We start from the raw sequence: 27,551 nt of genomic DNA, 5'->3' as shown, positions 1-27,551 counted from the left end.
AGCCTAAGAATGCCCTGTGTTCAGCTGCCTCTGCGTTAAAAGCCTATCACTGGAGAGGTGCGAACTGTATGACCTAGTAGTCACCAGCAGCACGGTTTAATTTTCTTACATCTCTCGTCCTCCTGGTGTCACTATGGACTTGCGCGGATATTTATCACTTTCAGTCTGGCCTTAGCAAACGCAGGCAGTGCCGACCTTAAACCAGACGGAAAAAAGCCAACGCTATTTTATTTTATTCATTTCCAACTTCAGGAGTGATAAAGGTAAATACTTTGACACCAAGGTTGCATTTGCAGTTCAAGAAAAAACACAGTCACAGATAAATACTGAATGAAGACATACAGTAAAAGTGTCCTTTAAAGTCTAACTTTCTGGACAGCAGAGGGTGATCTGGTGCTTTCTGCTAGTAGTAACAAAGTTTTAGAAAAAAAGTAGCTTTTTGTATGATTATTTTCTTTTTTTTTTGGCTGAGAGGTAGTGTGAAAGCATATAAACCTAAAGATAACGGTTGCCTGTAGGTATTTTACTAAGAGTGTAACCTGGGTCCTCTGGCTCCACTAAGAAAACTGTACAAACACAATTCTTTGCGTGTGAAATTTCTATACTGGTTTCTGAATGTTCTTCGGTGATACAGGTTTTCTACCCAGAGACAAAAGAAGGGGTATAAAGAACTGTCAGTATTGGTGTTAATTTTTAAAGCACTCCAAGCAGAAGGAAACCCTATGTTGTTATTGGTTGGTTGACCTCCGCTCTGATTGGTGGATGCTGTAAAGAAACCCATCTTCCGGCAGAGGGCCGTGGCGAAGAGATCAGTTGGAGGTATCGGAGTGAACACTTCCGGGTCCTTCTGTTGGCGACGTCACTGATGAGGGGGTAGTAGCATCCTGCCAGCCTCCGTTTGCCTGCAGAGAAGAGCAACAAAATGCCAAGTCTGGGAACATGTTCCGCGCACAACGGAGGTCCCTTCTGAATACTAGAAATACAAAAACAGAAGAATGTTTGTGCTTGTCCTGTGGGCATAATGGGCACTAGTCAAACAAGCAGAGACAGCCACACATTAGCAAAAGCCAAAGCCGAGACTCGTTTCTTAAGACACAGCAGCAGGGTGCTGTGATTTTCAGGGGAAAAAAAATCAGTTTTGTTCTCTCTTTGTATATTCCCATGGTTGGCAAAGGATATCATGTGATTTATTCTTATTAGAAATCCACTGCTGAAGCTGTTATGAAACACCTGCTGTTCAACTTTTTAAAATGCAGAGCATTTTTAGTCATGTCCAAATTAACATCATATTGATTTTTTCTAAATATTTTTTTCTTTAACGACAACGACTACCATTGTCTTGGATACTGTTCTATTGAACTCAACCATCCTTGCAGATTAAAACATTGGAACCAGCCCTGTCCCAAATTCTACACCTTCAACCACAGCCTGAGCACAGCAGAATTAAATATAGCATTTAGCCATCTTGACAGGGTGATTTACATGAAAGACAACAAACACAAATTACAATATTGAGAATGTATCAAGTCCCTTCCGAAACAAAACTCAAAAGACAAGCAATGGAAGAATCAATTATCGCAAATTATCATGTTCGAGATTGGAATGAGAATATAATGGGAAATGTGGAACCTATTTCAAATCCCTCAGACAGGCCTGCTAAAGAGCATTTGGGACATTAATAGCAATTTTCATGCCATCAGAAAAGCCTGAAAATGGTCTCTGGCAGCCCCTTATTTCAAAGCCTGTTATTTAAGGTAGAAGCAGTCTGTAATCAAAAAAACTTTCAAAATCTTCAGCTTTAGTGACACTCTACATCTATTTCAAAGCCATAATTACTGTTTCAAGATAGAGGAAGAAAGTCTACCACATAAATGCATTGTGTGTTAGCTTGGTCATTACCAGCAACTGAAAGGAGAAGGAATAATTTAGCAAAAAAGGACTCACTCTGCCACACTCAAAACCTTGCTCTCTCTCTGTAAATCGTTGTACGCAAATGAAGGTCATGCCAAACCATTTAAATGTGAGCAGTTTCATCATTGCCATGAATATTCTGTTTGGCATTACAAAAAAACAAGAATAAAGGCAATATGGTGTTGCTTTGTAAAGAGCCTGAAATGTTACACATGTGCACAATACTGTGCCAGGAATTGTATTACTGCATAGACCATCAAAGTGCTCTCTGAATTTGCAGAACAAAATGAAGAGACATCAAACAGAAAGATTTCTTCTATTTGGTGGCCAACATTTATTTCTTAAAACTGATATGAATAATTATTGCCAAAATAAATAATGCAATGCTATTTTTATGTTTGAAGTCTTGAGCACTTCAGATTGTGCACAGTTAAAATTTTAAGATTTGTTCAAATATTCTCTTCCTGAAACGGACCTCTGTGAACAGTGGGCAGATGTTTGAACTGTTTGCATCTATGGCCTGCACAAGCCCACGAATCGACTGTAGATAACATTCCCAACTGGAGCTCCCAATGACTAAAACCATGCCTTTTCTTTATGAGACCTCGGTCAATGGGAATTAGAGGTCTCCCTGTCTCTGTGGAGCAAATGCAACAAAGCTCTACAGACAAAACAGAAATTTCTTCCAGAAAAGCAAATCGTCTGTAATATTGTCGGAATGACTTTGACTCAACATTTTTGCAAAGACCTGTCTGTGTTTATAATTAATTTTACTGTTGCTACACAGACGTGCTTTTGGTCCATGCGGGGTTTTTTTTTTTTAAAGAAAAATGAATCGCAATTTCAATTGCAATCGTCCATTAGGAGATTCCCGAGTCGGCAAATGAGAACGACAATTTGAACGCTTTTTAAACACGTCTTAAATCGGCATCATTTTAAAAATGTGAAAGACAGAAAAGCGACTGCCTACACAAAGAAACTGCATATCCTGAGGTTCTTTATAGTTTGCCAAAGCTAGCCCCGCTCTTTGGAAAAGCACGTTCATTAAAAGACTGGGGGAGGATTCAAAATTATTCTATCTGGGAGCGAAAAAAACAGCTACCAAGCAGCCAGTGGAGGAGGCTGAAAATCCGCTAAGAACACGTCTATGTTTGCGACTGTCCTCCTATCCCAGCTTGCTGTCAGCGCCATTAAGATGGCAGACGCGTGATCCGAGCAATGCACTTGGATTGCTGTCCCAAATCTACACTCAGCTTTCCTTGTGTCTGTCTTATCGATTTTCCTCTCTCCGACACAGCTTGTCGCTGTGAATTTTCATGCTAGTCACAGCCGCCAGCGTACCCAAAAAAACAAGTGGAAGACGCTGTTCCCCCTTGTTCTCTTTCCACTGGCTAGCAGATTTATTTTTAGAGGGACCCGAAGCTCGTCCCGGCGGTTTTCAGCCATTGGCCCTCGGACGGGGAGCCGTGGTCCGGTCCTCGGTGACATTTGAAACTAGTGTCGCAGTAGGTGTCACCTGTTTCCCAGCTCCTCTCGGCTGAGCGCATGAGGCCGCAGGTGCCGTGCTTACACTGATTGCATTTGACAGGCTTAGACGCCAGCTGCCTGCGTGAAGCCTGCCCGATCACCACTTTTCGTGGGCAGCGCGCTGCCGATGGCGTGACCGATACAGAAGCAATCAACTAGGTGACCGTGAAGCTCAGACAAGTCCTACTAAGTGGCATTCTGAGCCCTATGGCTTTGAAATAATTGGTAGAGGGAACAAAACAAAAAACAAGCCTATTTTTCTTACATTGATGCCCTGCGGACTGTACATCTGGTTTGCTGTGAGCCCATCACTGTATCCGCCTGTCTGACTGATAACATGGCGAAGGGTATCCACCTGAAACAGGAAAAAAAAAACAAAAAAAACACAGGGTCATGCACCCCATCCAGGTTCGGCGCGGTCTTGTTTCCGGTACAGGTACAGGTCAGCGTGATTGCAAAAGGTCACCGGCGGTCAATGGCAGATCAGACAACTAAGTCACTGGAGGACACAAGCGGCTGTGCGGCTTCCAGCTCCAGGAGTGTTCTGCGAGTGTACAGATGGCCGGCATGGAATTACAGTTCCATACACATTCCACTCCGTACACCACAATGGTTTATTATACATTACTACAGTCCAGGCACAAAATAATTAAAACGCTCCCAATGCAGAAGCTTAGAGTTTATTCACTCTAGGAAATGCATCTTTTTTTTTTTTTACCACAACAGGCAAGACAACTACTCCTAATTTTCTCCGCTGCTTGATGTTTTTCAGAGGCGACAGTCGAAGGACACCCCTCGTCCGGTGCTGTTTGAACAGTGAATGCACCCCACCCACCCTTGGACGCACAGTGAGCTTCTCATGCTACAGTACTCTCTAGAGTCACAGTGACCTCAGCACGCAGGAGAGCACTGGGCCTACCAAGCCACGCTCCCAAAAGACCTTTCTGCTTCACCTCGGGTCCTCCGCGGGCAAGCCCTTTACCACTCAAAGCTTTTGGAACTGAAGCTTTTTGTTGACGGGGGGGGGGGATAAACAAGACAACAAGAGAAGCGTCGCTGTCGGGAGGGATTTAACTACCATCTTCTGAAGAGCAACTTGGAAGAATATCTTCCCCAACACGAAGGAGAGCAGCGTGCTTCCCCAGACCGTGCCCGTGGCATCGCCAACCGCACAGCACAATGCAGTCAATGCAGCAGGAGGAGTGTTGCTCCGGTTCCAGAAATGTCTGTGATCATTTATATTCCAAAGGTGACAAGACATACGGCAGAGATGCCAACAACACAATACGCTGAGAGCTAACAATGGACCCTGCTGGCCGACATTGCGAAAATGAAATTCCTGGAGCGAATACTGTTGAAAGAGGAAACCTGGAGGGCTACACGGGGACTCTTGGCATTCGGATGTTTCATGCCGATTTGGAAACAAATCCCGAGCTTCTTTTATCCTTAAATAATTTTGGGACTCTGATGGACTCTAATGTCATGTCATCATAGGAGGTTGTTTGTCCACAAGCTCAATAGCTTTATTTGTAATGGAAATCACACAAGGTGGAATTCAGAAACAGAAACTAAGAAACCCAATTTCCTTTACGGTCAATCAGTAGCATCAATCCCTGTGGGTGAGTGTATTTATATGTACAATAGCTATGAACAGAGCAAACTGTATCTCCTGCATTTTCCTATTAGCGCTGTTAGTGAGCCGAGTGCCAAACACTTCAATCAGGTGGACTTTTACTTCCTTTGCTTCTCCTTCAAGGCAGCTCTGTGGGTGAAGTGGACGATCCAAGTGCACACAAGCGTCAAAATGAGTGACGAGAGCAAGAAAAAAAAAGCTGTAAAAAAAATCAGTCCTTGGAACGGTCCTCCATAATCCTTTAAGGATTTTTTATCTTAACTTGTACGAAAAGTTGGGATTGTGTGGTACAACCTCCCGTGTCATCTTACAACACTAAAAGTTTAGCGAATTCAATTTAAAACATCCTAAAAGGCAGAAAATCCACCACATTTACCGTAACGCCGATGCAGTCAGCGACTGCTGCTGACGTTGCTTTCTGTAATTCTTTTGGCCAAAATCTTTTAATTGTGCTGCCAGACTTTGCCTCAGAAGCTGCAAGAAAGCTTTACAGATTCAGAAACTGGAACAAACAGTCAAGCCTTCTAAAACCCACATTCCTCTTCTGTTACATGTGAAGTGAAATTCTCCCTTGTTTATCATCCAGGACCCAAGAGAACTGCAATTTTGGAAGGGCCTTTCCTGGTGAAAGGCTTTGTTTATTGTAGAAATCTAAACCAGAAGAGAGGAGGAATTAGGAGGGTGTGTATGGTGGTGGGTGTGGGCAGGGAAGGGGGAGGCTTGAACTCTGAGAGACCTGCTTTGCTGTGAGGGTCCCTACCTGCGATTGCACGTTGGCTCCAACCTGGGCCCCTTGGTAAGAGTCCCCATTGAGTGACTGCACGTTCATGAACAAGTCTCCGGAATTTGACATGTTAAAAGAACCAGAAGAACCTGAAAGGAAAGAGTGAGCACCTGAATCACAGAGAGAAGGAGGAACGGCCCTGTGTTGGCCACAAGACCAGGTAGCCACCATGCAAAGCAGATGGTTTGTGGTGTTAGTCGGCTGTGAGTTTTGCAGAGCAGAGCAAAGCAAAGGGGGGAGAGTCAGGTCAGGAGCAGGCAAGGGGTGGGAGGGACTGAGAAGGCAGTGTCTGAGAGTAGGGAGACAAGTCCATGGTAAGTGGAACACATGGGATCTAGTCCTCTTGCAGCTCATAGAGTCAACACTGCAGCTGCAAGGCAGGATGTTCAAAGGCCACTCAGAGGGATGCTCACTTCTCGTTAAGCACAGAAGAGATCTCTGGGCAGGTCAGTGTCTCATTAGACAACTTTAGGAGTAAGGGACAATGCCATAGAAGGCTACAAGACAAGCTGGCGTTTCTGTCTTCTAAAACAGCCTTACCAACCACCTGTCAATCTTTAGTTTGCAGGGTTGTAATCAAACAAACCGGAAAATATATCTTTACACGCTAGCACTTTTGTAAACACGCTCATGTAATTAGGTGCTAATTCCACAGATTCAGCTATTTGCCTGCAATAATTTCCCCACACTGGAAAACCACAGCAAAGCTGTGGAGCGCTCCACATGTGTCAGAGGCACAGGCTTAGAGCAGGAGGATCTGAACTGAATAAATGAGTCTTGTTGCAACACAGTGGCTACAAGGGCTAAACTTTGTTTTAACAGTAAGTGATGCTTAATTAAGGAACAAGTTAAGGTAGAAAGATAAAATGAAGAAATGATTTGAGTGTCGTGCCTTCTTTAGGTGTCTAATTTCTAAGCAAGTTGTACGTGACTCAAGTGCCCTGTAATCATCTTGATCACATACTGAAGGCCTTATGGAAAACACGCTAAGAGACTCACGACCTAGTGGCCAAAACTAGATTTACCTTGCAGTTAGGTGCACGTTGATGCAGGGAAAGCATAATTTAAATCATGGAAGCTCAGCTAAGGTTAGAAAAGGGCAGTATTAGTGAACAGAGAGGATGGGGGTTTGATTAGTTAAGAGGTAAAGCAATGAAGGCCAGAGACTTGCTTTTTGGAATGGGGCCCAGGTTAGCTAATCTTTGGTCACTATAGGCTTTTTTCTTTAATACAAATATGCCATTAAGACATAAAGCACACGCATATTCCAGAGGCGGTGTATAACGGTGTAGGTTTTGCTGTGAAACGTGATCCCCTTTTATAAACTTCACTCTCAGCTTCAGATGACTTCGCACTGGTTTAACGAGAACCACATGTAGCGTGTTAATAAGGACACAATATATGCAGCCTCCACACAACCACGGCGAAGTGGCTGGTGCCCGGCAGTGCTCATGCTCTTGTCTAAACGGGAACGATTCCGAAACACACGTGCCATCCCTGAGGAACACCTATCCCTGCATTCCTGTCCTACGTGGACGAGATAATTACAATGTTCCTCGTCTGAAGTAGCAGTGACATCGGCGCGCCGGCGAAGATGTCAAAACAGGCGGCGGTGTTAACGCAGTGTGGGTGCGACTGGACTACCGCTGTGCAGGGCCGACCGCGAGCGGCTCAGAGCGGCCCTCGGCTACAAGGAGAGAGGCCGTGGCTCAGCCCTGCTCCCGCCAGGGGGTGCCGAAGAGGAGAGCTGCGCCGGGTTCGGGAGGCGGGTCGCACCGACCTGCCGAGTTCGGGGTGGACGGAGAGTTCGCTTGGCTCCCGTGTGCGGAGGCGTTGGTGGCGCTGACGGCGGTTTTGGCGGCGTACATGTTGGCTTCCTCTTGGAATTTACCGATGTTCTTCTTGTACCGGATCCGCTTGTTTCCAAACCAGTTTGACACCTTCGGATAGGGGGAAACAGAAAAACAAAGAAACGCACGCGAGCCGTTTAGCAGGTCAACGGGCCTTTGGTTCTGGTGCTCCTTTGAATCTTTGGTTCACTCACTGTGACCTATCTGTGACCTCCTGTCACCCAGCGAAAACTGCTTGCTATTAAATTGCAATCTAAATCAATTTAAAAACAAAACCAAAATATTTTCTCATTTTATTTAAAAAGAAAATAACGCGAGCCCCAGCCTTCTGGGTGCTGCGTTTGAATTACATCAAGGTTAACATCTGTACCCAGTGCCTCGTGAGCTGAGCTCGTCTTTAAGGGCACTGCGGGGAGATAGAAGCGCAGTCTCTCTCCTTTATCAACGGGCTGCCTAATATACACGCCTGAGGCTGGTCTTCCTTAGAGGCGGAGGCAAAACTGTACACTCACTCAGTGCAAGGCTTGGATGTCGTTTATCACATCTTAGGAAGCCTACACATGGATAAGCCTTCCGAACAAAACTGGGCATACTGAACACAACTCGCATGCAAGGAAACATGTTGCTCCTGCTTAAAAGAACCCTTATGCTGACAGATTTATTGGTATATTTGGGACAGTAACAAACATAATACACTAGGAAATATATAAGTGCTTAAACCATATATAAGCTCAACAGCAAAGAATAATAACTATAGTCTGTTTCTTCATTTTTTTAATACCCCATGAGACTCACTGTGCAAAATATAATCTTATTTATATTTATTATTGAGATCTACATCCTGATCTCGATGTTAATTTTCCAAGAGAAATAATAATACAAAATAAATCTACCGGGGCTTCAGCACATCCTCCTTTGGAAACGGAATCCAAATGAGAAACTTTCTTTCCACTCGATACAAATCTAATCTCACCCTGTGCATGAACCAGACGGAGCTGTACTTCAGGTCAGAATTTAATATAAGTGACAGGGGATGGTGTGAAATCGAGAACGAGGCCGTAGTCCACGAAGGGGGTCTCGTGACGTCACAGGGCCAGAGGGAAGGAGGCCGCAGGGGCCCCGCAAGATTGGCACAATGCGCGAGCCGACACAGCCCCAAAGTCCATTTCACGCGCCCGGCGTTATTAACGCACTCCCTGATGAGGCACGAGCCCCGTGCCGGAGGGGCTCTCCCTACGCGCAAGAGTAAAGGCGACTGGGTAAAAAAAAAAAAACACAACCAAGGATTGAAGCCTGAATAGACTGAAACAACAAAGGCTATTGTTTTTTGTTGCTTCTGGGGATGAAAACATGAACCAATTTGATTTAGAAATTTTCCCCCCTTGGCATATTTTTAAAAAATCCATCCCCCTTTTTTTTTTTATTTACCCACGCAGACACGTCCTGCAGTTAACGGATTGTTTCCGCGGGAACGGCCCGTTTCCGGGACACGGGGAGGCGGTGCGCCGGCGTGGGGTACCTGCGAAACGGTGATGGCACACTTCTTCGCCAGCTCCTCTTTGGCCTCCTCGCTGGGGTACGGGTTGCTGAGGTGCGAATAGAAGTACTCGTTGAGGATCTCCGTCGCCTGCTTGTTGAAGTTCCGCCTCTTCCGCCTGGGGAGAGCGCACGCACAGAAAGCAGGAGAACGCGGCAGGTGTGAGCACACGCTGGTTTGTGGGAGGAGCAGCCTGTGGCCTGACGAAATCACAGCCAGTCCAATAACACACCTGCCTCATCAACACATACAAATCTCTGCCACGGGGGCGCCCAACTCCAGTCCTCTAGGGCAGCTGTCCGGTAAGACTCAAAGGTCTCTCTTAATCTCCAGCTTCTTGGCAGCAAGGAAAGAATCCAACCTGTCCAGTTCAGCAAGTGCTGAGTTCAACTGACTACTGATTTAAGGGCTCAGACAGAAAGAAAACCCGAAACCTTCTGGCCCTCCAGGACTGGAGTTGTGCAGCTCTAACATCACAAATTTGGAGGCGTATCTTTAAACGGAGCCGTGCAGTGAGCTAAGCTTCGAAGAACCCCATTTCTATTTAATAAAACGACAGGAAAAAGGCTACATGTGATGGACACTGCACAGGTAATTTCTGAAGGGAAACTGATGCATCAGTGTTTTTTTTTTTACAACAATTTAATCCAAACAAATAATTTGGTTAAATAAAATTGTATAAATAAAAACAAAAAATACAGACACATTATTTTTTATGACAAAATCATCCAGAAGGCATTCTTGTTTATAATTCTTAAGCCATTTTATATTAAAGGAGTATATCTTATATCTACCCGGGCAGCAGAAACCATTTAGGCACAAAACATCTAGTAAGGGCCTTTTTTAAAAGCCAAAACACTGCCACGGGGATAAAAAAAATCTGGGAAATCATCCTCCCTGACCTGTAACACACACATCAAAAATGTAAATGTGCACAGCATGGGGTTTTAAAGATGAAAGATTAATTAGTCCACCTAAATGTGCTCTCATTAGGTAAGGCACACTGAGCCTCTTGGAAGCCATCTAGAACTGGAACAATAGAGATTGAACACGATGCCACTCCCTCTGGCTCAGGTTTTTTTTTCACAAAATACTTTCAAAATAGAGCAAAAAATAACAAAGCAAACCCAAAATGCCAGGCACAGTGCAGAAGGCTGGAGATTTTTGCACAGGCAGCAGTTTTGGGGCTCTCGTGATTGTTTAAATTGTCGTGGGGCCTTGCCTGTGCTAATTCACACAACTGGCAGGACGGAATAAAAAAAAGGATATTGGGAATTTAATTCTCCATATTGTGCCTGACACAAAAAAATGTGCACGTCACAAAACCCCAAACCATGTTAATCAAAAATCAAGGCACCAGACAGAACAAAACCCTACGATTTATTGAGCAGTACACTCTGCTTCTGGGGCCCATCCAGCTGAATCACATCCGAGCTTCTCTCTTCCACCTCTGCACACTTGCCTTGCATCAAGGAACCGGGAGCGCAGGATCATCACGGCCTCGCAGGTGCTCTGCTTCAGCTGCATCTGGATGGAGCTGAACTTGCGGTGGATGATGCTGACCATGCGCTCGATCTCTTTCGGGGAGATGGGGCGTGTCCTGCTCTGCTCGCGCAACAGGTTCATCACGTGGGTGGTGAATTCGTTGCAGGCCTGGAAGAAAAAAAAACAACAGCAAAGGAAGGCCATAAGCGAGGGGTGGGGGTCTGGAAGTCCTAGCACCCTGGAGGAGAAAGAAACTCTTTCACAGTCAACGCTGGGAAGAAACCACGTGCGGTATTCGCCAGCCGAGCGTGCAGATGTGCTGGACGGAACCGCTGGGCGTGACTGCAGCCGCCGATTCTAACGGCTCTCGTCACTTCGGACACTGTCGGGCGACAACATGTGAGACGCAGCAGCATTGGAGCGTGCGGGAAATAAAACGGTCAACGCATGCACAGAACTCAACCCACAACCAAACCAGGGCTACGCGTCACAAACAGACGAACTGCGGGGGAAATGCCCTCTTTCTCTTACTTGACTTGCGGAAAAGAAGCAAATACTAAAGACACTTAATCTCTGAAAGCGTCTGTGTAACCACAGACCCCCAGGAACTAGGGATTGTTTCTCTCCTGACAATTTGAGCTCAGTGTGGGCTCAGAGAGCTGATGTCTGAACCTGCCCTGATCTCACTGTCATTTCGTTTTTGCAGAAGGAGGGTCAGATGCTTTCAGACTGTAGGAGAGGGACTCCTGTTCAGCGTCACTGAGGAGGTTGGACTGTCTAACGCAGGATGGAGCGCAGTGACTGTGATGAGAATGCCAACTGAAATAAGTCTTAGCCTAAGAAGGTACAGTATAAATGCCTGTCTCCTACTGTCTCCTATTTTTAAATGAAAATAGGTGCACACTGAATTTGTGAAACACTCACATCCAGCACAGCACCAATATTAATAACCAGGGAAGGATAAACAGAAGTAAAATATAGCCAAGTCAAAGGCCTCATACACATTACTGTGAACAATTTTTCTTTTATTCTGTAAATACAATGAAGCAACACCACCTCAGATCAGAGGCAAAAGGCATTAATATGCAATAATCACAATGATCAGTCAGCAGCCAATGAATAAGTGACCACCGGTGAGCTGTTTTTTTTAAATATATTACATCAAACAAACCTGATTAATGCTTTTTTAAAGCAGCTGTTAATCGGAAGAAGCTAAAAACACTCAGGAGTATTTCTGATAAGGCAGATAATGTTCTTCTCAGCTGTGATCAGCTTAACGATCAGACACGGGAGAAGGTAATATTTCATTCTGCTGTGCTAAATGCCAATGGTGCAGGTGCCACCAGGAGAGAGGGAAAAAAACCTCTCGTGACATTTTAGGTGGAGAAGACAGGTCACGCGTGTCTATGCTTTACCATGCAGAGCTACTGAAAGAGTGCAGATCAGAGTCAGGGTTGCCATCTTCTGTCCCTTTACTTCTACCGACAGCGTGACAGTTCGCGAACATCGTCAAAGCCTCGCTACCGGACTGCGTACAGAAGAAATGTGGACTAAGAATTGTACCTGATTTCCGCTGGCAGCATTTCCTGAGAAACTCGGATTGCCACTCCTTCCGCACAGGGATACCATCTTAAACATACAAATTGTGAACATGTGATGGCGGGACCTTCATTCCATTGGATTATTCTTTCTTTCAAACTGGCCGTAGATGAACCAGTCGATGGCAACCCTGTTATCCGATGGGCCACCTCCTTCTGTGGGACCGCGATCTCAAACGCTCTCTCCACAGAACAAACAAATCCAGGGGACACTACACAAGAGTTACCATTGCAAACACCAGCACAGCCTGAGCTCCAGAACCCACATTTCCCGATTATACTGTTACAGCATCACAGACAGACAAAGCGATAGAAGTACAGGTACTCCCCGACTTATTTAAGGTTGCCACACAACCTTAATTAAGTTGAATTTTTTAAATTTAAAAAGCCCTTGTATATACAGTAACACATTCGCAATTACAACTGTTAACCATCCATTATCAAACCGCTTTATCCAATACAGGGCCACAGGGGAGCTGGAGCCTATCCCAGCAAGCAGTGGGCACAAGGCAGGGTACACCCTGGACAGGACACCAGTCCATCACAGGACACACAGACACACACACACACTCACACACCCTGGACAGGACACCAGTCCATCACAGGACACACAGACACACACACACACACACACACACACTCACACACCCTGGACAGGACACCAGTCCATCACAGGACACACAGACACACACACACACTCACACCAGGACCAGTTATCCCAGAAGCCAATTAACCCACCAGTATGTCTTTGGACTGTGGCAGGAAACCCATGTGAACAAGGGGTGAACACACAAACTCCACGCAGACAGCACCCCAGCAATCGAACCCAGGGCCCCTGTGCTGTGAGGCAGCAATGCTAACCACTGCGCCACTGTGCGGCTCACAACTGTTATCATCATCCTTATTATTATACTAAGGATGTACTAGGACTGTACTAATGCAAATTTACTTTAATACTAAGAGTGCACGCTTGTGGACTAACTGAATGGCTCTTTTTCATTGAGTTAGCACCCTTCACATCACTGGAATGACGTTCAGTCAAGCCTAAGAAGGTAAAACTGCAAACACGGGGAAGAGCAGAAACACAGACTGATTGATGCAAGTCCGGGAGTACCTGTATATCCAGACATCACGTGCTGCGAAATCCAGCTAATCACACAGATTTTTTCAAATCAAATGTTCTACCCATGCTGAGCAACCAAGGTGCACAGAATCTGCAGAGGAGTTAATTCAGTTTGCATTCATCAATTCAGTACTACAGCAGTGCTGAGGGAAAGTGGAAATGGCAGTGTGATCACCTGCAGTCGGACAGCTCTAGATGAGTGGTGATGAGGATCCACGCCTGTCGACCGATGCTGGGTCTGAGCTGCTACAGGCCCACCGCCACGGGTGACCGGGCGGGGCTCGGCAGGGAGAAATCAAGACGACGCTACCGGGAAGCCCTTGCGGACGAAGCATCATGCGAAAGCGCGAGACTACGGAGACGGAGGCGGTGGGGGCCCTCACCCTCCTACTGAAGAAGCTCCGCCCCGCCTGCACGCGATACAGCGTTTTTAAAAAACTATAATAATGACCACAGAGAGTCAGGACTTCGGTTTTACGTCTCATCCGAAGGACGGCACCTCTTTCTAGTCTAGTGTCCCCGTCACTATACTGGGGCATTAGGACCCACACAGACTGTAGGGTGAGCGCCCCCTACTGGGCCCACTACCACCTCTTCCAGCAGCAGCCTCGGCTTTCCCAGGAGGTCCCCCTCCAGGTACTGGCCGGGCTCGCACCTGCTGGGCTCCAGTGGCGAGTGGCAGAGTGATAGAGGTGCGTCAGTAGAACAGGGGATCCTCTATAACAGAGACTTACGGTAAAACTCATGTAAACCAGAGGAAGGACAGCGGAAAACAAACCAGGGAGCTTTACGGGAGTTCAGTGTCTCGAGAGCCCCTGGTCTGGCTAGAGCCGGCGGGGGGCGGGGCGATGCGGACAAGCGGACAGCGGTGCTGAAATGCGAACATGCCGTGATCGGATGGAAGCTCCAGGAGGGACGCGGTCCCGGGCGCGGGCAGGGAGGACCGGGGCGCTTACCTGCTCGTACTTCTCCAGCTCGGTGTGGTAGATCTGCCGGATCTGGGACAGCTTGGCCCTGTAGTCGGAGTGCTCGGCGGAGTTGTCGGACCCGGCCCCACCGGACGCGGCCGCCGCCGCCGCCGCCGCCGCCGAGCCGCCGCCCTTCTCCGGCCCCGACACGCCCTCGGCCAGCAGCATGTTGTCCAGGCGCATGAGCTGGGCGTCCGGGGGCTCCTCCTCCTGGGCGCCCCGAATGCTGAGCACTGCAAGACAAGAGATTGGGGGGGGGGGGGGGGGGGGGCGTGAGCAGGTGAGCCAGAGCCCCCGCAGACTCCTGAGAGAGGACTCGGGACAGGGCCTCTGGAAAAGCGAGAGGCGTGCAAGCGAAGGAGCGGTGCTGCTTCCTCACACAGAGGCAGGCCCGCTGCCAGAGGGGGGCAGGTACAGGGAGAGATCACTCTCCCCCCAGCACACACATGTGCCGGCTAATTAGGTGGTTCATTATATCTGGTTTCTCACCGGTACTGGAACTTGCTTTTGTTGAGTTCACTACAGCAGCTCTGCCTTCAGCCGCCTCACTTAGCACAGCTCCTCCGCTTGATAAATCACGAGCATTTTTACCGTGGCACGTTTCTGTGTCACACAGTAAGAGCCAGAGAGATGCATGCGGTACTGGGCGACGTACAAGGCAGTCTAATCATAATCTCGCAGCATCAGTTAAAAAAATTTCCAGAGACTTTGAAGGTTTATTTTGTGACGCAGACAGCCACAATCCCAAAGACTCGGAACGTTTGCAGGAACAAACACACACACATCAGTGCTTTCAGGGCCTGAAATTGAAATGCAATTCCAGTATTTTCAGGGAGAGCAGAAGAGAATGTGGGCCCAACAGTCCTGGTGGGCAAAATGTCCACCTAATTCATTATGCAGGAATGTGTGCAATTTGCCCACAGGGCAACTGAAAGACCTTAGTATGTGCAGCTTAGGAATTTCTTCCTGGCACCTAGAAGGTAGTATTAAAGTGCAGTAACACCTGAAAAAAAGGATTAAAATTTAAAAAGGCTGAACAATTATAAATGCCCAACAGAAATAACATTGGTAATTGCAAACCTAGAATAAACACATTAGATTCCAAAAGTGGTCGAATGTCAAGTACTTGAACGTTTCATGGGGCAACAATAATTAAGCAAATGGGAGTCTCTGCTACATTTAATACAGTGAGGAGGAGTTCATGTTTACTGTTTCTCTCCCGTATAAAGCCAGACGTTTTTTTTTTAAACCGGTGATTCATTTTTAAAGCCATTATCTGTACGTCCATGACCAGAGCCTCAGTTGTGGATGTTCACCTACACTAACAGCACAAGGACACAGTTACAGGCAAGAGGGCTGTCTGTTTTATATGCACTCGCTGAGTATTGAAATGCTTTCCCGCTGAACGTTACTGCCCTGTAACTGTAAATCTATCCCAAGCAGCCCACAGCAAAGTGTGCAGAGGGTTTGCTGCTGCCCTTGATTCCCACTAGAGGTCGCTCTTTCGCACTCAATCACAGAGAAAGGAAAGGCTGTCTTGGTTTCAGAGGTTACCTGCAACAAGCGGTGTTTTTTTGGTCATTAAAATTCTGAACTCCAGCAAAAGGGCTCTCAGAGTTAGGGCAACACCTCATTTTGGTCAGTCATAGGACTCATGTTGCAAAACATTTGGTCAGTCACACAAAGGTATGGTGAAAATGTACCCTGCCAGCCATCCCTCACCCACTAACCCACCCAGCATGTCTCTGGGAAACCAGACCGCACGCAGGAAGGACATGCAATCTCCACCAGAAGGTGTCCCAGGCCAGAATCCAGGCCAAGACAAAAGAGCTGTCAAGCACCCCACATTATGCTCCACTGTAGATTACTTTAGAATGATTTGCAATAACTGCAATTAAAAAATTATTCCCTTAACATTCTTGTGTGTAACAGCGCATAGTTTCAGAGGATTAAAAATTTAGATGTCTATATTAACACATCAAACTAAATTCTTCACACTATATAATCTGGAGCCTTCGTATGTTAAATGCTCAGCTTTTCATCTTTCATTAATTTTTTTTTCTCTAAAATCACAGAGAATGACTGAAGCTGCTTTATGAAGATGAAAAGAGCTCTAAGATCTCCCTTTATGTTTGTCGAAAGGAGTGAGAAAGCTGTTATGCACCCTGAGCTCTTGTATAACAGTCATATATTAATATATGATATTAATAATAATTGTATCAACAAATAGTCAGTCTCGCGGTCTTTCTTTTACTTTTTGTATGCGACCATAAATGTCAAGACTTCTTCTAACAGGGAGAGGTCAGGAGTTCAGGCAGCAGGCTCTTAGCTGGGAGAAGAAGTAGGAGGGGCCTGATTACTCCTGGGATCTGCAGACCGTACAAACATCCTGTTTCATTAGCACAAGTCCTTCAAACCATCTGACAAGGTAAAAAAAAAACCTTCAACTACCTACAGTAGGACAGCCACAAAACCCAAGTCCTCTACACACTGACCCCATCATCATCTGTTTCCAATAGGTCTGTGATACCACCAATTAAGTTTTAAACACAGAACGCTTGTCACTATAAACATTATTGGAACGTGATTTATGAAGAATCCGAAGATCCTGTTTTCTCTCGCTGAGCCTTCAGACCCAAAGGAACAACTCGATGGACAGGGCTCTGCCTCCAGGAAAAACAACAATGTGTCGTTTCACCTCTCTGAACCCGCCAGTACGTTTTGATGGGGGAAAACCATTTCAACCCCAGTGATGCACAGTCTGGAAGAAAAGCTCGAAAAACATGCCAGCACCCACGAACGCAGAAAACAAGCTCGTCGTTCAAAGCTTCACAACGTAATATGATAAGCATACTAACAGGAACATGCCGGATCTAAAAAAAAAATAAACATATCCTCGACTTTATTCTTGGATAAATAAACCCTTCACTTCAACAGACCGGGTAAAGATCCAGTCAGGCCCCTGACCCTAAAAGGTGAGCCCGGTCTAATGAGCCAGTACTTGAAGCTAATCTCCGCAGAAAACACAAGATTCTTATCTGCAGATTTTGGGTATATTCTCATAAGCCACCAAAACCATCTATTCAAACAATAAACAACAATGGGTAAATCAAGCTTCGGAATTTAAACTACTTATCTGAGCTGCAGAAAAACTCTACCTGCAACTTCAAGTAACGGAGAAAAATTAGTATTTGGGAAAAATACTTTCAGAGGTAACTTTTAACTTTCCTGCACATGAAGAACGGGATTTTTTCCCCCACACGTCTAGACTGTCATATGAAAACTGAACAGAAAAATTCACTCTGCTCATGCAACACTTCAATTTGTATCTGCCAGCCCTCGACTTTGCATTTAGAAATGTTTATTTTACTTGGTGTAGCGACTCCCACAATCAGTCTTTCACAGACTTGCTGCCTGCCATGTATGGCTGAGCAGTAGGCTCTACAAAAGGGTTTGTTCTCAGATAGCTGAGAGCACAGACTACAGGCATCAGCAATGCCTGACCTGGACTTTTTTTCCATTACACATGAAATCTGCGGTTCATATGCACTGCTCTTAAGGGACTTAAAAGGAAAGCAAAGAAATTACAAAATTAATTTATCCGTCGACGCTGTAGTACTGTATGTGCAACCAAACCACTGTAACCGAAACCTGGAAAAATTCCCAAAAAAGGCAAAGTATCCAATCCTGCTTATGGCTTTCGTGTTCCGCATGCAAATCCTTGTAAAACAAGAAAAAGAAAAAAATTGTCGAGAACACAGAAGTGCATGGGCCTAAATGAGAAAATAAAAACTGCAAAGTTAAAAACTGAAATTCCTGGTGATCCGAGTTTCAGTCACGAAGAAGCATCGGACAGGGGCAGGGGCAGCAGGAGACAGTGTGTCTCCACTCCAGCTCATCCACCTAAAGCGTGAGGTGACTCCTGCCTCCTCTCATATTACCAGCTGAAGGATTCAAGCCAGAGGAGCCTCTGTCAGCCTGCGGGGCTACCCTGGAGACCCTTAGCAGCTGAACTGAAACACTACATTTTTTTAGTGTGCTCTGATCTCTTTTTAAAAAAAAACCTTTCAAATTCACCCTTTGAAATACCTTAAAAAACCTAAAAGGAGACTCAGACTCAAGGTGCCAAGTGTTTTGCGGCAGCGTTTTGCTCTGCTGCTTCACTCTGATGCACACTTTGTCCTGCGTGTGTCTACAGCAGTGCTGGGCTGGACTCGTCCTCCAGGGACACAGAACTGAACCGAGCGAGCACGGCAACACTCAAGCGTCTCCCACCAGGTGATTCAGAGAGACCCCATGGGCCATCGGGACCACAGCACTTGGAGCCAGGACTGCACACCTCTTCATGCCTGCCCGAGGAACATGCCAGGGCTCCTGGGAAGGCTCTGCGCTGACAGGCTGAAGGAACTGAATCTCTTTAGCCTTGAACTGAGAAGACAGCAAGGGGAAAGGGGACTCAACTGACTCAAGTGTTCGTGATCCTTCAGGGGAATGACAAAATCAACCCGGTGGACTTCCTCAGGATCGACAGTGCAACACAGACCAGAGGTCACAAGTCGAAACTACATGGAAGCGCACTTAAATTGGAGAACAGGAAGCAGTTCCTGTTCCCTCAAAGGGTTGTAACATGCTACCCAGTGATGTGGTTGCACTCAACACCACCCACAGCCCTGCCAAGCCGTTCCATTACCCATTCTGCTACAACCAGCTCCTTCACTGTCAAACTGATGATAAGCAGAGCAGATCAATGAATAATAAAGGGTGTGAACCCTAAGATTAAAGCCTCATTATTTCAACTCCTTTACTGCTGCTTGATTACTACTACTACTAATAATAATATAGCTCGCCATTTAATACATCTCAACAAGCTGAAAACATGAATTAATTGCATGCATGTTTTAGAAAGACACAAATGCTAGCTAAACAGGCTAGTTGTTTATTTCATAATAATATTCTTCACCAATCCATGTTTCATGACCCGTGGAAGCCAGCGCTAAGACCTGTGTCTGATATGGAGGCTCTCTACTATTATATTACCATCTTCATAAACAGCTAGATTCACGTGTGACGTTTGCCAAAACTGCCACCAGCCACCAGGGTTTGGAAATAAATAAAACTGGTTGAGTACGAGATATCGTGAATGATCTGAAGTGTGACCAGTTCAACTGGAAACAAAGTTTAATGAAGCTAAATGATGATTTATTTATTCCAGTCTTATCCTACAGCACACCATTAAAAGCATGAAATGGATTATCTTAAATAAATACAATTAATAAAAACCCTGCTTCCTCAAAATTTACTTTGCTGTAGGTCATAATTACACTAACCATTTCAAGCCACTTTATTTCAATTCTTTAACACAAAGCTAATTGATTTGTCCTAATGCTGGCAGCCTTAGGTCTGTTGAGTTTTCCCAACTGGAGTGCTGTTGAACTTACTTAACCACCCGCAGACGCACATAAACATTCCTCCCAGGGATAAACAATTATCTCCTTTTTTTACTGTCCCTAATTCTGTGAAAATAGCACTTCTTGGAAATATTGAAGTCTCTAATGGATGTGTTTTCCCACTTGGAATGATTTCAAAGATGACTTGTTAGACAAGCCTTAATTCTACTCCCCGACCGCTGATGTGCGAATCCCACTTGGTATCTGTTGAGCCAACCTCTTCTCCCGACACTTGGATTCAGGGGGTCTGGTTACGATACCGGCAGGACCCAGTAGTTCCTTTCCAGTCAGCTGCATTGTGGATGAGAATTAAACTTGAAAGCCAACATCAGCCTCATAGACTGCTCTGTTGATTTTTTTTTTTGGTTGGTTTGCCATGTCTGCGCATAGACCAGTTTGTCCCCAAACCCCCCGCCGCCCCAGGCCATGCTACAGGGAGCATAACACCTCCCTGCCCTGGCAGCCAGCCCCCAGGACAGGAGCAGGAAGCTGCGAAAGGTCACCGCAGGTCAGCAAGGACACCCCCACACCCAGCTTCGCCCCACTTCCACAATCCCGGCTCGGACCACGGCTCTTCCTCCTACACAAAAGGCCGGGAGACCACAATCGCACAATATGATTTCACGCTTCTGGCGTCTGGCCTTTTATGGATCGAATCAATATTTAATAAAAGCCAGGGTGTAGGACTCTGAGAGTCACGTCAGATCACACTTTCAATTCAAGCCTGTTTGTTTAGATGGGGAAGGGGAGCTCAGGAAACACCTGTTTTTATTGTCATACGAAAAGGCATTACGCTCCAAAGAGGATTTTATTTACCCCCATGGAACAGCCCCCTCCTCACCCTGTTTGGATACAAAGTGTGACTTTCACTACTGTCCTTGTCTCCATTAACAAGCTGCTCTGGAGAGGCTGCCGACTCCAGCTAGGGGACCCTGATGTTAAAATATTTATCGTGCCGCGATAAACAGAGACCCGTGTCAGTGCAACTTAACCCCTCGTCTCTGCTGCCTTAATTGCACAGCGACAAAAGAAATCTGGGTTCTCTTTATTCATCTGTAATTGAACCCTGTCCAGCAGGATCAGGCAAGCACCATCTGCAGAGCACTGTGCATCCACAGCCGGCAGAATGAAATATTTAAATTACTTTAGGCCACCCTGCATTTTAATGACTAATTGAGAAAATAAGGGAATTCTGCTGCATTTGTGTATAAAGCAACAAGGATCTTTACAATCCACACGGCAAACCAGGTCATTATTTTCCAACAGTGCAATATCAAATCTTTAAGAAACTATATCATATTAATAGACAAACAAAAAATAAAAAAAACTGTAACCTCATGGAAGACATATCAGCCACTCCTTCTCTCTTGCTAAGCTGTTAAATTAAACCATGTTTAATTAATAATGTTGGAGTCTTCTGTCACAATTAGGAAGATGTATGGTCAAACAAGCAAGTTGTGATGTTTCTGACAGAAATGATAAAAGTTCTCCCATCTCAGACTGGCAGGTACTTGGCTGTTGGAACAGCTCCATTTCACATCAATACTGTAACGTGATCCACTCCTTACTAAGAAAAAAAAATCAAGAACGCACTAGCAGCACAGCACTGACGCCAGCCACTGGCCTGAGCAGGGCAGGCTGGGAACAGACAGACAGTAGGACAAGCCAGCGCTGAAATAACACTGCGTCCAAACCTATTTTAATCATTCCTGAACTTCCACATCCGCGATACCCACACAGACGGACAATTACATCCGGCCACTGCATTTTCCTTTGCAGTTCTGGGTTCCTGTAAAGACTTTTATTAAAGCAAAATACAAAAAACAATAAGCCACAAACAAGGAGTATACAGCTCATCTCTCTCTCTCTATTCTCACTCTGTTGGTCTGGTCTTTCACTCATGTTAAAATTAACAGGACTCTACTCCTCAAATACAGGTCTCAGGTCTACAGACGAAGGAACACAGGACAAAATAACTAAATCAATATCAAACTTGCAGGGACAGAACACGATGCTTGAACCGATGGCTAGTACAGTCCACAGGACCATGTCAGACCCGAACTCTTCCCTCCGACAGACCCATGTCGCACTGTAAATATCTAAGAGGACGCCATGCCCAGCAGCTGCACAGCCAAAACTCAAAACAGGCGGCTGTAGTTTCCCATTTGTGCAGATCTGGTGGGGGCACATGAAACCCACACTTTCTGTTTTTGAGGAACGGCAGCGCATTTTGATATTTAGGAGGTTTTGCTGGGGTGTAGAGTGGCTTATCCTGCTCCTTATGTTCCTCTGTGGTGTGCCCGTTTGCATTCATTAGCTCTGTGAGGTTCTTTCCAGTGCTCAGTACCTGCCAGGAGAGATTAAAGCTGCTTTTATTTCAGTACCATATTATTTATTATTAATTTGCTTAGCTGGGGCCCTTATCCGGGGCGACGTACAATACATACATGAAATTTAACCAGAGTTAACACACTGAAATTTATTTAAATTTAGGGCTGGCATTTTTCTTCAGCACTCATAGACCCTGAAAGGCATTAAAATGAAACAAATCAGTATTCGACCCTGTTTTTTATTAATCCCTCACACTATTTATTTAAAATAGCTGCCCGCCACACAGGCAGAAGACAAAAAACATGCATTTCTTTATTGTTAAGGTATGTTCCATAGGCAGATCTTCATATGACCAAAGATTTTTCCCTTAAACAGCACACATTGATACAAAAAAAAAGAAAAATTGAGCACAAATTTAAATGCACCTCAATTTTACTTTTTACTTTAAGGAGCCCGCTCCTGAAAAATTTACAAATATGACTAAATTAATTTATAAATGAATTTAAAATGATTAACAGTAGACTCCCAATCAAAACAGTTACTCAATACAGTAGATATTCAACACACTTAAATGACTATTTTTGAAGCTCAAATGATTTCTTAGGTACGCATTTCAGAAATGAGAGCATTGCAAGGGGCAGAACTCGTACTGCAGTAGGTGTGTCAATGACTTGCTGATTTTCAGCAAGTTCAATCAGAAGAGGAAGGCTGATAATCTATTAACCCTTGTGTGTGAGCGCTATAGCCTGCAATGCTTGTAGAATTTATGGTGACGAAGGAGTACAGCTTGTTTGCTTTGGGGATTCAGGAGGAGCACTTCATTGTGGCTTTAGCAGTTAATAAATCACTTTATGGCCTGTCACATACCAGAGACCAGAACAAAAGTGACAGCTACATGCTAATTCACCATCAGCATCATTCATTATAGTAATGCAATGTACTGGAAATACAGGATCCAAAAGACACACAGCATAAGATGACAGCCATCAGACTGCTAAAATCAGACACTTTCTTCTTTCTGCAGAACACATTCCAACTTTCCAAACTCAGTCTGCCTTTGAATTTTAATCTAAGCACTACATGTCTACTTGCGACGTGCACACACTGCTTACAGTCTATGAAAATGTTAGAATGTACAGTGCACATTGTACCCCAGTACACGCCAATATATTTAAGGTGCACACATCACACATGGGGAACCTAAACTATTTCAGCATGACAATAGTTTAAAGGAAGTCAGTTATTCAAAAATGCAAGGTTTTTTTTTCAGAAAAAAAGGGACACATTAATTTGGGAAGAAATATTTTCCAAATTTAACAAAATGGAAAGTATCCAGCGCCTAACGCAACGGCAATATTAATTCGTGGAAACAGATATTAAGCTTATAACTCAGTCTTGTGCAATTCGACGTACAAGTCTTCCCGATGAAACAAGTTAACGAAACACAATGACGCTGAATAAAAAAAAACGGGGGTATTTTATTTAAAAGGCTGATTTAGGCAGCTCTGACAGAAGCGAACGTTGAAGCGGATGATGAATTTGCGCACTAACTCCACGTTTCAATAAATGTCACAGACCGGGCTAATTTGTTAAGTTGTTTTTGAAAGCAGGGAAAATTGGTAGCAATTATAAACACAATATACCCACTGCAATTAAGCGGACTGCTTCCATCTTTTATTTCTTTAGCTCCTTCAGTATCTGTCCCAATGATGCCGTGACCTAAAATTCCATCTTGGAACACAGCACGACGGGGGGGGGGGGGACATTTTCTTGAAAAAAAGGATGATTATTAATGCATTAGCAGCTACGAAAACAATATAGCACGAAGGTAGTACGTAACGCGCCGGAGGACTGATAGCAGCCGAGCAAGACCGCCACGGCCAGATCACACGATGGAGCAAACGAAGTGAAGAGTAAAACGGTTAGGCCAACAACTTGGGCTGCTCTTTCGAAGCCACCGCGCCTCCTCGGGGGTGAGGCAGCCTCCTTCCTGCCCCGCTTGCAGCTTCAGACCCCGAGCAGCAAAGGGAGGCAGAGAGAACAATAGAGGAGCAGGGGGGAAGGAGGAGGAGGAGGAAGAGGAGGAGGAGGAGGAGGGGGAAGGGGCTGAAACGGAATAAGAAAGTAAGGTGTCAATTAAAAAAATGAACCCTGGCGAATTCTCCATCTGACAGCTGGCGTGAGTGGACCTGACAGCCATCACATTAGCCAGCTTTGGTGGCTTCTTGTCCTCGGCGGTCCCGAGAGCTTCCAACCAGTACTTCCAAGGCGAGCGGACAGGCACACACCCTGCTTGGTGTTCCAACACCTCCCCTGCAGCTATCTCTAATAATGGTAATTACAATCATCGGGAGTTTAAGCAGGGCAAACCTGGCCTAGGGGCAGGCTGTAATGAAGCAGTCAGCGCTACAGGAAAGAGATTTTTTACCCCATATTTTAAGTGAAAGGGGTTCATTAAAAGAATGGTATTCTTTATTCAAAATAGGCAATAGATTAGCCCTGGAGACATTTAAGGTTTTTTTTCCCCCTGTGAGTGTGTCTTAAAATATATAATGTATCCACTTGATCTAATCAGACTAATGTTCTACACATTCAGTAAATGGAGTCTGAATGTCCTAAGGCTTCAAATAAAATCTAAGTGCGCGAGTAGGCTTCTTTTAAAATTAACCAAGAAATGCATAATGGTGACGTAAAAAGATTTTTTGTATTCAAATCCAAACGACCTCAACAATGTTGTTAAACGATAGTAACTTATTGCACTGCAAGCATTCAACAACAAAAAAGCTGCAGAGCCATGTTTACGATTATGCAAATACCAAGCACATCAACATGTTCAAAAAGCTGTTTGTATACAGTAGCTTAAATGCGTTGCATTAGTGAGTGTTTGTGCATGAGATGCAAAGAGGTATTTTATAGAACCTGAAAGGGAGCTCTGGAAAGAATAACCCTCTACTCATTAACAGCACAGAGCACAATCAGACTGTGCACTCCTCCTATCTCAGCCTGTCTGCACTTGGAGCAGAGCTCTGTATCCCAGACTGGGATTCTGTGTCCTGAGGGGAAGTGCTGATGGGTCTGTCAAGTCCACAGTGCTCCCTCACCTCGAGTCCCTCTCCTTATTAAAGCCATTCATTCAAAAGGTCAAACGACTATGTCACAGTCTGAAACAGCAGTACACAGGAAAAGTGCTGTACTAATTCCTAATACCGAGGTGCTGCGCTCGTGTCTTTAGTCGGTTCTCCGGGCTTCGGTTCCAATCTCACGCGAGATGGTCTCGCACACGGTTGGGTCACATTTCCCAGCCACGCTGTCACAGGAGACACTGTACCTTGGTTTCTTCCAAGAAATGGCTGCATAAGATGTGGGGATCAGTCAGCTACCAGCTACCGAAAGGCCCCCTTGGGTCTGTAGCCCCTCTCTTATGTCCTTAATAAATAGCAGTGTTGGGCCTCTTACAGATACACTTCATTTCAATTCGAAAGCTCAGTTGTAATTTTAATTGTGATCTTTTTCCTCCCTCATCATAAATCCCAAACAGCTTCTGGGGATTCCTGAGGAGTATCGATTTGTCCTGAGACCTCCCCTGTGCGGGGCCGGTCGAGATCCCGTGAATTTAAGGGCCTTGCCGGTTGTTTTCCTGTCGTCTTCGGGATCCCCCTGTTCACAGCCTGTCACGTGCCGATGGGAGGATCTCTCACTGAACTCATCAACTATAAATGAAAGATTATCCCTTTTAGAGGCCGCAACGCTGATCCAAGTCAGAATTAATTATGCGTGTTTTTTGCCAAGTCTATTTTCCAAATCTAATATTGCCAGCCCAAAGTATATTTTTGTCATTTATCCCACATTTCTGGGGGATGTTTACCAAGGGAGGGGTCATTTCCACTTAATCTCTGCTCCTAAGGGTAATTAGCTAGGCTTTATTAATTATGTTCACAACAGTATGGCACTGCCTGTAGTATAGCCATCCTAAAATAATTTAAACAGACACTTATCGTTACTAGTTAAACCATTCTTTTTTTTTTTTTTGAGGTGATGACATACCGTCAGACAAACACACACATGACCACACTGGCACAGCTAGGTACCGCTGTGTGCAACTCATTTTCATTTAATTAGTCCCTGTTTTTCCTTTAACGACATGATCAATGTGACTCCCTCCTCCTGCATTGTTTATGCCAGGCGTGAGGTGCGATTTGGGATTTTATTTCTCGCCTTTAGGACTGCTTTGCGCGAAACCGTTTTTCCTTCTTTAATATTCTGGAAGCAGTGCATTGTGACCTGCACCACCAACATGCTCCACCTGTGTTTTTGTTTTGTTGTGGTACAGCACTTTATACGCAGTAAGCGACCGTGAGAGAAAACGCACAGCTTAATTGGCCGGGCTCGTCACCAGCAGCTCCCGCGTGAGACGCGGGCGAACGAGGCCGAGCGCCGCGGTTTATTGGCGTGCAAATCGCGGAGCCGCGCGACGCCGCTCAAGGCGACCGGGGAGCTGCCCCCTCGCTCCGACACGAGGCCAGGCCCTTCCGCGACCCTCCGCGCGGATAACGGGGGGCCGCCGCCGCCTCGCAGGCCGCCCCTGTTTGTGTTCCCTCGCGTGGCAGCTTTCATAAGGCGCCGCTCTTTGACTGGCGATGAGTTTATGTGAAAGTAATTAACAGTAATTAATCCTTAATTACTGTAATTAGCCAAGTCGCAGTAAATTAAACCACATCTGGAGCAGATGAGGGTTTCCGAACGCAGGCAGGCAGCAGTGACAATGAGAGACACTGAATTCATCTGACAGCATTTGTTTAAGTCTACCTGTTACACGCGCTCTGATCTGCATGAGCCTTATTTATCGGGGGGGGGGGGGTTAACCCCCAAAGAAAGCCCCCACACAAGCACACAAACACGTGGCAACCATGTGGCCTCCAAACGCCTGAACTACTGTGTGCTGATCCTGTCAGCACACACACACACACATTTTACCATCTTTTCACACCACACACATGCTATTGGACCAAACAAAACAAACGGGAGTCTTTTATTGTATTGTTTCTCTGTCATAAAAAAGGTGCTCCTCTATTCCTGCGCCACACTTCTTCGAGGCTATTCACTGATTCCGAAAAGGAACCTGAAAAACATTTTAATTGATTTTTTATTGTGATGAATAACAGAAGTGCCGAGACTTTTATTAACATGCTCCCTTGATGTTTCTACTGCGCACCTTTGAAACTCTGAAGTCCTGTCAATCCGTCGCAACTGGGGGGGAAAACATTTCATCGTCTGGTTTGCAAAATCACAAACACCCCACCAGGCTTCGGTTTGGTTATACCCTGAAGAGCAAAAGAAACCTTTTCTATTTTTAACAC

The 27,551-nt window shown here is 45.4% G+C and overlaps 1 protein-coding gene across 4 annotated transcripts in view; it reads right to left on the bottom strand.

Moving 5' to 3' along the window:
* Positions 1-450: 450 nt before the first annotated feature.
* The window catches only part of pbx1b (pre-B-cell leukemia homeobox 1b), a 79,518-nt gene continuing 52,417 nt past the window's right edge, over positions 451-27,551 (bottom strand). The window contains exons 3-10 of one of the 4 annotated variants that reach the window (XM_088926737.1): positions 14,405-14,649; positions 12,291-12,356; positions 10,705-10,895; positions 9,225-9,360; positions 7,636-7,795; positions 5,832-5,944; positions 3,704-3,793; positions 451-902 (exon numbers count right to left, since the gene is read on the bottom strand). In XM_088926737.1, coding sequence (XP_088782863.1) covers positions 810-902; positions 3,704-3,793; positions 5,832-5,944; positions 7,636-7,795; positions 9,225-9,360; positions 10,705-10,895; positions 12,291-12,356; positions 14,405-14,649 — 1,094 coding nt within the window. In that variant the 3' untranslated portion in view covers positions 451-809. The remainder of the gene's footprint in view (positions 903-3,703; positions 3,794-5,831; positions 5,945-7,635; positions 7,796-9,224; positions 9,361-10,704; positions 10,896-12,290; positions 12,357-14,404; positions 14,650-27,551) is intronic. The other 3 variants (XM_088926739.1, XM_088926738.1, XM_088926740.1) reach the window with 3 other exon arrangements.

This window comes from Atractosteus spatula, chromosome 11 (assembly GCF_055471065.1).
Source record: "Atractosteus spatula isolate fAtrSpa1 chromosome 11, fAtrSpa1.hap1, whole genome shotgun sequence".
Taxonomy (NCBI): domain Eukaryota; kingdom Metazoa; phylum Chordata; class Actinopteri; order Semionotiformes; family Lepisosteidae; genus Atractosteus; species Atractosteus spatula.
The sequence above is the reverse complement of the archived record's forward strand: the minus strand, read 5'-3'. Positions and strand labels throughout refer to the sequence as shown.